The sequence below is a fragment of the Schistocerca gregaria genome, chromosome 7 (assembly GCF_023897955.1).
Source record: "Schistocerca gregaria isolate iqSchGreg1 chromosome 7, iqSchGreg1.2, whole genome shotgun sequence".
In the NCBI taxonomy this organism is placed as follows: Eukaryota; Metazoa; Arthropoda; class Insecta; order Orthoptera; family Acrididae; genus Schistocerca; species Schistocerca gregaria.
Genome location: NC_064926.1, coordinates 153,661,082 through 153,673,452, shown reverse-complemented (window position 1 = coordinate 153,673,452; position 12,371 = coordinate 153,661,082). Strand labels below are relative to the sequence as shown.

At 43.1% G+C, this 12,371-nt stretch overlaps 1 protein-coding gene across 1 annotated transcript in view; it reads left to right on the top strand.

The window, feature by feature from the left end:
- Positions 1–12,371, top strand: part of LOC126281605 (trypsin alpha-3-like) — a 68,064-nt gene that overhangs the window by 41,003 nt on the left and 14,690 nt on the right. Inside the window, exon 4 of the mRNA XM_049980712.1 lies at positions 5,793–5,931. Coding sequence (XP_049836669.1) covers positions 5,793–5,931 — 139 coding nt within the window. The remainder of the gene's footprint in view (positions 1–5,792; positions 5,932–12,371) is intronic.

The following is a 12,371-nucleotide window of genomic DNA, read 5'->3' as shown; positions in this document are numbered from 1 at the left end:
TGTCATGTTTGTGACTGTCTTCTTTCCAGCTGCAGTCTTAGTGATTACTCTGCCATCCTGAGTCCACACATTCTGAAGACCGAAATGGGATATGGCACTGTTTAAAATCTTTAGCCGCTCGTGTGTCAGATCTTCCCTTATTGTAATCCCTGTCCTTGCTAACTTCTTCTTCTGGGTAAAGATCTCAGCCCTTTTTCGGTACGACACAAATTTAATTATTATTGGACGAGGTTTGGTAGCACCTGGTAGTTTTTGTCCCACCCGGTGGCTCCTGTCAATGTCTGCCTTGGTCACTTCGACGCCTAATTTTTCACGCGCAACCTGTATAAGCAGGTTGTCCGTGTCTTCTTCTTTATTTTCTGCTACTCCAAACAGTCGTAGACTATTTCGCCTTTGGTACTGTTCTAGCTCGTCTGTGGCGGCAGATAGTTTCACTTCCAACTCTCGTGCCTTTTTCTCGTATTCAGACACAGACTTTTTTAGTGCTGTAATTTCGGCCGTATTGGCCTCAACAGTTTCACGCATTTTGGCTAATACTGCTGCCGTTACAGTATCTGATTTGGTGCCTGCTATCAGATCGAGACTGTTTTTATCGCGAAGCGCAGCGTTTACCTCAGAGCGAACCAGCTCCGCTATACCGGGAGCCGCGGCTGCACCTTCCGCCAGGAGCAGGCCCGCCGCACCTGCTGCTTCCCCGCTGCTGGACGCGCTGCTGTTGATTCTTCTGTTTACCATTTTCTCGCAGATATTGGCGGAGCACAGAAAAAAATAGCACTACTGCACAGAACACTGTTGTTTACACGATTTCCACTTGTACTAGACAACGCCTCCTGCGAGAACACCTTCGAATTCGACTAAATTTCGCGAGCCGAACTTAACACGTGTTACACTGCAGCCGCCATGAGCAATATGGCTCTCAAGAGGGTGAAAAACTACCATGAGTTTAATGGTGATGAATGAATGCGATCTAAATGGTAACAGATACAGAAGGAAATCGAATAAATGTTGTATCGCTTTTAATGTACGTTAGCGCTACACCACCACTGTTCAGTGATTTTGCGCAATTGCACATACTACCATAGCAGGCCTCCCTCTTCATTACAAAGTCTCATACACACCTCAACCCACTTGGTATCCCCTTTAAACAGAACAGTATTCCCAACGCTAAAACCCAGCCATAGTTGCTGTAACCGACTGAAGCTATATGATTCCAGACCCTGAGTGCGAAGCCTCAAAAGGCATTCGACGCCCCTGATATTGTTTACCATGTAGTCACAACAGGGGGCGAGACTGGAGGTATCCAATGGCAAGTGCAACATGAGGCTATGTGGTGTAGTTGAATTGCTTAGACGATGAGTTACTCACAATAGTGCTACAGTGCTAGCAATGTTGATACAAAGCAGACCAGTCGCAACAACAAACAAATCAAACATTGACTTGTAATTAAAACAGTAGACGAAGTTGACATGTCGTTAGAAAAGAATCGAAGAAATTTTGTAGAGTGAGCAAGAACCGGCAAATGAAGTACTAGCTTCCCTGCAAGATGAGTCAGTGGAATGCGTGGTGTAATATACGCCCGATCGTGCGGACACTGTGATGACGATACGTAATTAACAATTGAAAATGATATTGAAACAGGTGTCGAGACATGAAGTTCATCATCCTTGACGGACAAATGGCTCTGAGCACTATGGGACTTAACTACTGTGGTCATCAGTCCCCTAGAACTTAGAACTACTTAAACCTAACTAACCTAAGGACATCACACAACACCCAGCCATTACCAGGCAGAGAAAATCTCTGACCCCGCCGGTAATCGAACCCGGGAACCCGGGCGTGGGAAGCGAGAACGCTACCGCACGATCACGAGATGCGGGCCTTTGTCGGACAGCGAGCCGCAAATTCTGTTACAGTGAGACAGCCGGCCGCTGTGGCAGAGCGGTTCTAGGCGCTACTGACTGCTATGGTCGCAGTTTCGAATCCTGCCTCGGGCATGGATGTGTGTGATGTCCGCAGGTTTGTTAGGTTTAAATAGTTCTATGCTCTATGGGATTGATGACCTCAGACGTTAAGTGCCATAGTGCTCAGAGCCATTTGAACTGTTTGAGCCAGTGAAACATAGTGAACGACGGAGCCGGTATTAAATTTAATTACGTACATTGAAGATCCAAAAAACAATTATGAACAGATTTCGAATAAGCTGGCATCAATATGACCATGCTGTGCATCAGAAGAATTACGGATAATCAAGAGAGGATACGGTACACTTGTTACAAAAAATGATGTTAGCGGGTTTTACAGAATGTGCATCACAACGGCCTACTATGTCATCAAATTACCCGCGACATATATTACAGGGATTTCAAGGGACGCAGTAGATGTTTGCATAAATGCAGAAAGTGATACGGAACTGGAAGATTTACGATAATGAAATTTCTAACAAAGTATCAACTTGATGATGCGCATCCAACAGCGGAATCGGTCAGAAAATTTGTAGATGAGATAAACAAACTTATGCCATTGTACAGTAAGGAATTTGTTTTCTACTCCGAGCAATGGGGCTTTGGAGAGGAAATGTGTACTAAAGGAACTCTGGAAATAAGAGATAGCAAGAGAATATTATGAATACTTACTAACATCAATGCGTTAACGCATTGATATACTACAATGCCAACTGTTAATCTGGATGATAAATTGGCTGGAAAGTTATTTATTGTGCTGCGAGAGGTGTGAGGTGCTCTGCGCGCACGATTCTTTCTAATATGTCTGATGTTGCAAGGGAAGTAGCGAATTATTTCGTCACAGGAAACAAGAGTGGGAAAATGAGCATAGGAGATATACAACTATCGTATGAGCACCGCTTTCGGCCAACAGCTGGTCAAATAACTTGCTTTTGCTTGATTCCTCGTATGCGTATAAAATTCATACATCTTTAGAGCAAACTATGCCTTCTGAAAAGTGTAAAAGTGTCTGACATTGCAATTCACACCACCTGGAACCAATGGATAAATTCAGCCTCTGGGTGTATGTTTCTTCTGTGCCCACAAAACATATTATTGCCCGATCTGCAGCTATGCCTTAAAGGATAGCCAGTTTCACGATAATATCCCTGGAAGATTGTTTCTAATACGGTTTCATGCCATCACATTCTATCAGTTCTCATCAGCCCGTAAGAATAAGGTGTTTCTGCATGTATTCTATTAGAGCTGATACCTAGCTGAAGGTTCTGCGCGGTTGGTAACTCCCAAGCAGTTCGGCTTCGACCTTGGTAGTACTTACCTTTGTGATCACTGCGGCGCGACATTTATCATTCTGTGTTCATGATGCAAGTTAATATTTTGTTCTGAACAGTTCTTGAATGTCGACGATGTCTATTTTTTGAAGTGCAGTGGATACATCCAATAGAAGGTTGATCTCACCACCTTCCAGACCCTCATTTTCTGTCTGCCTTCTGATGCATGTGCTGAGTCATTAGCAGCTAACATTTTTCCTCTCGTTATTAACGCAAACCTTTCAAATGAGTCTTAGCAAAGATAGAACGTGCGACCTCTCCCTCAGTGTTTCCTTGGCAAACATCTACGGGGTGTTCAAAAAGTCTCTCCGCAGTGCCGTATGATTGTTAGCCGCGCTTGCCGTATCATTGTTCGCCTGCCTGGGTTACTTCCCTTCGAGTGGACTCTCCCGACATTCCTCTGTTTCGTTTATCTCAGCCCGCGTCAGTAGTATCGTTGGTGTGTGTCGTTACGTGTTGACGTGAACGTTTAAGTTTAGTTTTTTGTTCGTTGTTGTTACTGTTAAAATGCTAACCATTGAAGAACGTGTGGTTTTAGTCTAACAATTGTTCAAATCTGGCGGTAAATACAGTTTCAGTTCGTCAAACATTTAATTCAGTTTTCCCGGGAACAACACTCCCACATCGCGAGACTGTGCGAGGTTTGATTTACACATTTCGTAGTACGGGTTCAGTGACAGATGCACCGAGAAGTGGTTGTCCTATCGTTTTGTCTGAGTATAAACTTCTCGATATTTCCGTTAAGATGCTCATGAGTCCGAACAAGTCAGTAATAAAACTGGCCCAGCATATCGATGTTATTGTCGCAACGGCCCTCACAGATGTAAGGAAAAAATTAGAACTTTTCCCATACAAAGTGACAGTCGTACAAGAACTGAGAAATACTGATAATAGCAAGAGACTCATTATTGTCAATGGTTCAAAAATTTCCTGCAACAAAATGGAAGGGATATTCTTAATAAAACGTTTTTCACTGATGAGGCGTGGTTTCATTTATCCGGGTGCATGAACTCGCAAAATTCTCGTATGTGGAGTACTGCAAATCCATTGTGTATTCATGAGGAACCACTTCATTACGTGAATATACGAGTTTCTATCGCAATTTCTAGACGTCCGATAGTTGATCCCCATATTTTTCAACAAAGCAATAAACGCACAATGATACTACAGTGATATTCTGTACCCATTCATAGGAGAACTTGTGTTAAGTGAAATACTGAACGGTTATTACCAACAAGATGGTTCAACCGCGCATAGAATTCGCATCTCAATGTCACTGCTTCTTGCTGATGTTTTTGGTGATAGAATAATTTCACAGGGAATCGTGTGACCTAACACCACCTGACCAAAATGCATCGATGAATTTAAAACTGCAATATCCACATTCACTGCTTTGTTACAGAAGTAACGTTACAGCTTGTGTTTGGAAACATGATTAGACGAATTGAATTGTGTATTTATCAACAGGGGGGACACTTTCAACATTTAATGGGAAAATTTGTAAGTAAAACGGATATTCAATAAATTAATTACTTGTATTTCACTGAGTTTCATTTCGGCATATTTACTGCGGCAGCGGCACTCTCGGCTAACCATAATATGGCACTGCGGAGAGACTTCGATCACACCGTATGATGTATATCCCTCTTGCTAAACAGCGTCAGGCAGAGCTGGACGGTTACCCATACAACTGCTAGCCTAAGCCCTACAGTGATTTGAAGGAACAGGTATTGAAGCTGTTGGCACTAGACTTATAATCTCACACGTTTTTATTTTCATGTTCTTGTTTAATCTTATCAACTTTTCCTTTAAATTTGAAAACTGTTTATGTTCATCGTATTTTGGGAACACAATGCGATCACCACTGGTTCGCATAACTGGTACTTCAGGCAGCAGGTGTTACTCTTCTGACGTAACTGCGCCGTATGGTCTACGTCACCTTGAGGTTATTTGCCAATAAAAAAAAAACGCTGTCACTTCTTGCCCAGGGTGTCTTGACCTACGTCAAAACTGACGATATTCTACTGTGCCCCTCACCAGGCCGTTCTCTATACTTGTCACCCACTGAAAACATCTTGTCATACGTTGCCACTAGCCAGTTGCACAACTGAAAAACTACGACATGAGACTAAGCAGCATTGACTGGCGCACTGTCTCTGTCGTATAAGCTCAGTTCGCCTCAATGCCCAGACGTGTTAGAGCTGTTGTTAACAGCAGAGTTGGCAGCACTGTGTGCTGAATTTCTCACAATGCATATCCCCCAAACAACCAATAATTTCGATGCTTTATTTTTTCCTATCACACCGTAAAACATCGTTATTCGTAATTTCATTGAGCTACAGTGTATGTTTCTAGTGTCTCTACGCTCAACTACTGGTCGACTGGGAGATGAAATTAGTACATGACTCTACAAGATTCACATTCTGGCACTCACATTTTGATGAACATGTAGATATCCTCGCTACATTAACACAGTTTTTCTCATTTTCCCCACGGGCAGGCTGTCGACGTTCGGCCTGGCTGTGCGGTCTGGCAGCGAAACCACCAAGAGGGGCGGAGCGCTGCACCCTGCTGCGGACAGGGCGTCTCATGTCCACTACGACTTCTTCGGACTCGACTACGACATCGGCCTCATCAAGGTGAGCCACTTACACCAATGTGTGCCACTAACGGGCTCAAGATTCGTAACGCCAGTTTTTCCTTCACCTTCCAGATCCACCATAAGTTTGCCATAACGGAAATTATAGCTCAAAAAAGAATATATCCTAGCAGAGTTTAGGATGTAAAAGAAGCAAACTAGGATTTCGACACAAGTGGCAACTTCTAAGATACACTCCTGGAAATTGAAATAAGAACACCGTGAATTCATTGTCCCAGGAAGGGGAAAGTTTATTGACACATTCCTGGGGTCAGATGCATCACATGATCACACTGACAGAACCACAGGCACATAGACACAGGCAACAGAGCATGCACAATGTCGGCACTAGTACAGTGTATATCCACCTTTCGCAGCAATGCAGGCTGCTATTCTCCCATGGAGACGATCGTAGAGATGCTGGATGTAGTCCTGTGCAACGGCTTGCCATGCCATTTCCACCTGGCGCCTCAGTTGGACCAGCGTTCGTGCTGGACGTGCAGACCGCGTGAGACGATGCTTCATCCAGTCCCAAACATGCTCAATGGGGGTCAGACCCGGAGATCTGGCTGGCCAGGGTAGTTGACTTACACCTTCTAGAGCACGTTGGGTGGCACGGGATACATGCGGACGTGCATTGTCCTGTTGTAACAGCAAGTTCCCTTGCCGGTCTACGAATGGTAGAAGGATGGGTTCGATGACGGTTTGGATGGACCAGGCACTATTCAGTGTCCCCTCGACGATCACCAGAGGTGTATGGCCAGTGTAGGAGATCGCTCCCCACACCATGATGCCGGGTGTTGGCCCTGTGTGCCTCGGTCGTATGCAGTCCTGATTGTGGCGCTCACCTGCACGGCGCCAAACACGCATACGACCATCATTGGCACCATGGCAGTAGCAACTCTCATCGCTGAAGACGACACGTCGCCATTCGTCCCTCTATTCACGCCTGTCGCGACACCACTGGAGGCGGGCTGCACGACGTTGGGGCATGAGCGGAAGACGGCCTAACAGTGTGCGGGACCGTAGCCCAGCTTCATGGTGACGGTAGCGAATGGTCCTCGCCGATACCCCAGGAGCAACAGTGTCCCTAATTTGCTGGGAAGTGGCAGTGCGGTCCCCTACGGCACTGCGTAGGATCCTACGGTCTTGGCGTGCATCCGTGCGTCGCTGCGGTCTGGTCCCAGGTCGACGGGCACGTGCACCTTCCGCCGACCACTGACGACAACATCGATGTACTGTGGAGACCTCACGCCCCACGTGTTGAGCAATTCGGCGGTACGACCACCCGGCCTCCCGCATGCCCACTATACGCCCTCGCTCAAAGTCCGTCAACTGCACATACGGTTCACGTACACGCTGTCGCGGCATGCTACCAGTGTTAAAGACTGCGATGGAGTTCCGTATGCCACGGCAAACTGGCTGACACTGACGGCGGCGGTGCACAAATGCTGCGCAGCTAGCGCCATTCGACGGCCAACACCGCGGTTCCTGGTGTGTCCGCTGTGCCGTGCGTGTGATCATTGCTTGTACAGCCCTCTAGCAGTGTCCGGAGCAAGTATGGTGGGTCTGACACACCGGTCTCAATGTGTTCTTTTTTCCATTTCCAGGAGCGTATTTAAACCTAAAATTCTAGACATATATGCGCTATTTTACTTGTTAGTATTAGTACTCATATCATGTAATATAACGCATTGTGTCAAGTAAAGTAACATGACGCATGGTGTCATCATCCCAGCAAGAAAACCACCCCGAAACATCTTTTACCCCCACAAAAAATTTATAAAATTTTCAGATATTACATGTATTCTCTTCAACCATACGGTATATTACATAGTTTACTGCAGCTGTCGAATCTGTTGGATTTTGGACGCACAATCAGGGACTTCAGACTAAAAACTGCAAGATGCAGGTGCGCCATCACGCTATGAGGGATCACTGGACTGTGAACGTACGGTTAACTTGTAAAAAAGTGCGAATAAGTCAAAAAATTTTAAGTATCTTTGAAGCTTCCAGATAAATCGAAAAACTAGTTTCCTTCTTTTACATCCCTAACTCCGTGTGGAACATATTTTTCTCTTTTCCTGCTATGATAGGAGAATTTTTAGTCTGGTTCTCAACTTTTACTGTATCATAATTTTGGCGTTAGAGCTCCATAGCTTTGCAGTAGTAAAACATTTTTGTCGATTCTGGTGACGACTGATCAGCTATACGTTTTTTATTATGTTTCCTTTACTTGTATTGCACAAAACAAGTGTACACTCATTAACTATATGTGTTTGTCCCCCGTTTATAAAATTTGAACCAATTTCCACAAGTTTTAAACATGTATGTGGCATGAAAAAAGAAACTCAGCAAATCTTCAAACGGCTATAGAAATTGCCGCTGGTCAGGGATAAACCAAACGATTGTACCCTATGTTTCTAGCTCAAATAGGAACCGAACATTAAGACCTCAACCATATCGCAAGTCTGCACGCGGCCGTTGTCAAACATATTTGTAACAATAGGAAAAGCTTACAGTTCTACACAGTCATCAACTGTGGCCTCATTTGAGAAATCTGTGGGTAGTAACAGTTTAAATTTTGTTTCTCACCCTCTCATCCTCAGATGCGTGTAATAATCGTCTTTGTCGATATTTACTTCATCAGTACAAAGTCTGTGGATGCTATTCTACATAGCTCTTGCTCTTCTTCTGATTTTATACCTATTTCTCTGCTGTCACTGGTATTTTTATTAGCACAGTACTAAGAAATTAACACACATTTACATCATTTTATGTTTACTTGCAACATATCACGCCATTTTCACAACACGAAGTTCATGAATGTACATTACTTAATGTTGTGCTAATAAGAATTCGAATGAGAGTAAGCAGAAGAACAGCTCTAAAACAAGACCAAGAGCAAAAAAAAAGACTATCTATGTTGATTGCAGTGTAGTTACACGACTTATCCACGTCGTTGTGTCACAGCAGTAACTATATGGTTCAAATGGCTCTGAGCACTATGGGACTCAACTGCTGTGGTTATTAGTCCCCTAGAACTTAGAACTACTTAAACCTAACTAACCTAAGGACATCACACACATCCATGCCCGAGGCAGGATTCGAACCTGCGACCGTAGCAGTCGCACGGTTCCGGACTGCGCGCCTAGAAGCAGTAACTATAAATCAATGTTAAAAACACTCATATCAGTTTCATTGCTAATAGGCAAATATTGCTTACATGAGTTTAAAATCAAGGTATTAATTACGTAATAATTACAACGGCCAGAAACATATCTGAAAGACGATACTCAACATCTGTGATAATGCTTAAAAAACTTCCTTGTCTGCCCAGGAATGTCTGGAAAGCAACCGCAAAACAAAAGAGTTAAAAAGACTGCAGTTTTGCAATTCCAGCTGTCCTACGAGAGGAAATTACAACAACATCGTGATGAAAAAGAATCGACATTTCCAGCATAGCTGCATAAGACTTATTTTGATATTTTATGATGCCGACCAGATATCGGCCCACATACCCCTATTCAGCAAACTACTGCAAATGTCATTGGGTCATATGAACGGTCGTGTGTGTACCAAGCTCAGTTGAGTGTTTAAAAAATGGAAATTATGAAGTCAACTGGGTCTACCACAAGATTTTCTGCATATTTGAGTTACAAGCTGAGGTGCTCTTCAATGTCCCGTTACTAGCTTCTTAGTGAATTCGGTAATTAACAAGCAATCCCTACTAACACAGTTGCTAAGAATGAATGTCAATCTCCGTTACTTACAATTTAATTTCGCCTGCGTGAGTGTTTCTAAACGAATAGCTTGTATCACTAAATAATTTGTTCCACAATGTGAACTCCAAGTAGAACTGCTTACTGTAGTCCGAACTGATACACGCCACTATTAATTCGCCCACACCACTGTCTGCTGTTATTATTTTCTGTGAGTACCGTTGTATGCACAGAAACTCTTCCTATCTGTTGACGATCTGTAATGCCAACTTCCCGCTCTGTCCTCACTTTAGATGTATTCATTATGGCCATTCTTCCATCTTCAATTTCACGAAGTTCCTCGTCTAAATTATTGCTGACTGTAATATGGCAGTCTCTGGGAGTGAAATATATGGAGAAAACTTTGTGGAAGGCTGTTCAGTAGCGGTGAATATTGAAAATGCACAGACACCCCGATTACACTCACATGAAATAATACTCATATTTCCAGTTTATATTTCAACGAAACGTGATCATTTGTTGAGTACCATATGAAACACAAAGAATTAGACGTGCGGCCCCCCACAATCTCAGTTCTTATGAATTCTTCTTTATCTACCATTGTTTATAGAAAGCATCAACAGTCATTTATCTTCCTTTGTCTTACACATCGTTTATATGCTCCGTGTCAGTCCACCCTTTTTTTCTTTTCCCATTTTAAGCGATATCACTTGACCTCCTACAGTCACTACTCTTTTAAAAACCATCTTCCACAAAAATATCCACATTGCGTCACACTGTGATACCATTTATGCAAATCAAAACTATAGAATTATGTTCTGTGTCCAAGATTTTTTTGATGCATAGAAAGAATTCTGGAAGAAAATTCATTTTAAAGACAGAGTATTGCAGTTTTCCAGTTTATCGCCAATTATATTCACTCTTATACCAAAATAGAAATCAGAGGGAATGAACTTCGTGTAGGAATAGCAGAGTGAGGAGATCATTTCCTAACCCCAGGACTGGCAAACAACGTTGTCATTGTGGAAGGACTTCAGAAAAATTGTAAATATCGATTTTGGCTGTCAAATTTATCACAGAATTGCGGCGAATATTAAATCTTCCATCTACGTAACACCATTATTTGACACTTAACTCATCAGATAGTCACCCCCTATACCTAACCCGTTACGGATATAGGACTTGTGGGCGGGGCAATGGGTCGAATCTGATTTCGGAAGATCATCTATTTGACATTTCCGAGATTACTGCAAAACGTTCCGTGAGATGCAGTGTGTATGATCTGTAGACACAGGGGTGGTCTAAAAACAAAACTAAACTCCTCCCGAACAGACCATAAGGGCCCAACGGTACCGACTGGCCGCCATGTCATCTTCAGCCCATAGCCGTCACTGGACGCGGATACGGAGGGGCATGTGGTGAGCATACCGCTCTCCCGGCCGTATGTCAGTTTCCGAGACCGGAGCCGCTACTTCTCAATCAAGTAGCTCCTCAGTTTGCTTCACAAGGACTGAGTGACAGCGGCGCTCTGAAAGACCTGATATGTAGTGTTTAGTTCCAATTAGGATATTTCGTGCTTGACGAGGCTTCATTGTGAACAGTGGCTTTTATAATTGGTTACAAACCTTTCATCAATTTACAATAGACCAAAGTCTAAATATGATGTACATACTTAAAATGATACAGAGCACGCAGTTTATTAAAGCAGTTTATTCACCAAAAACAAAAAAGTAAACTGGGACAGCTTGAATTAAAGTTTAAGAATTCCCGCTACTGACTTCAATATACATTTCAGCGCTGTTGGGGACAGCAATTGCAGTTCTTCTCATAATGTCCAGACGCACTTTTATGAGTAGCAATATTTGTTGTTGTTGTGATCTGCAGTCTGAAGACTGATTTGATGCAGCTCTCCATGCTTCTCGTGTGCGAGCCTCTTCATCTCCTCATAACTACTGCCACCTACATCCATCTGAATCTGCTCGCTCTATCCATCTCTTCGTCTCCCTCTACGAATTTTTACTACCGGCACCTCCTTCCAATATTAAACTGGTAATCCCTTGGTGTCTCAGAATGTGTTCTACCACACGATGCCTTCTTTGAGCAAGTTTTTCCGCGAATTTCTTGTCTCCCCAGTCCTACTCAGTACCTCCTCATTAGCTACGTTATCTACCCATCTAATCTTCAACATAATTTAGTAGCACCACATTTCGGAAGTTTCAACTCTCTTTTTGTGTAAACTGTTTGTCACCTATGTTTCATTTCCATACTTGGCTATATTCCAGACAAATATATTCAGAGAAGTCTTCCTGAGATTTCAATTTATATTCGATTTTAATATATTTCTATTCTTCAGAAACACGTTTCTTGCTATCGCCAGTCTATATATTATATCTTCTCTGCTTCAGTCATCATCAGTTACTGTGCTGCCCAAATAACAAAAGTCATCTACTACTTTAAGTGTATCGTTTCCTATCTGTTCCCGCAGCATCACCTGATTTAATTCGACCACATTCCATTATACTTCCTTTGCTCTTGTTGATGTTCATCATATATCCTCCTCTCAAGATACACTCAATTCCGTTCAGTTCCTCGTACATGTCCCTTGTGTTCTCTGACAGAATTAGAATGTCATCGGCAGACCTCAAAATTTTTATTTCTTCTCCGAGAACTTCTGTTTCTGCTCCAAAATCTTCTTTAGTTTCCTTTACTGCTTGTTCAC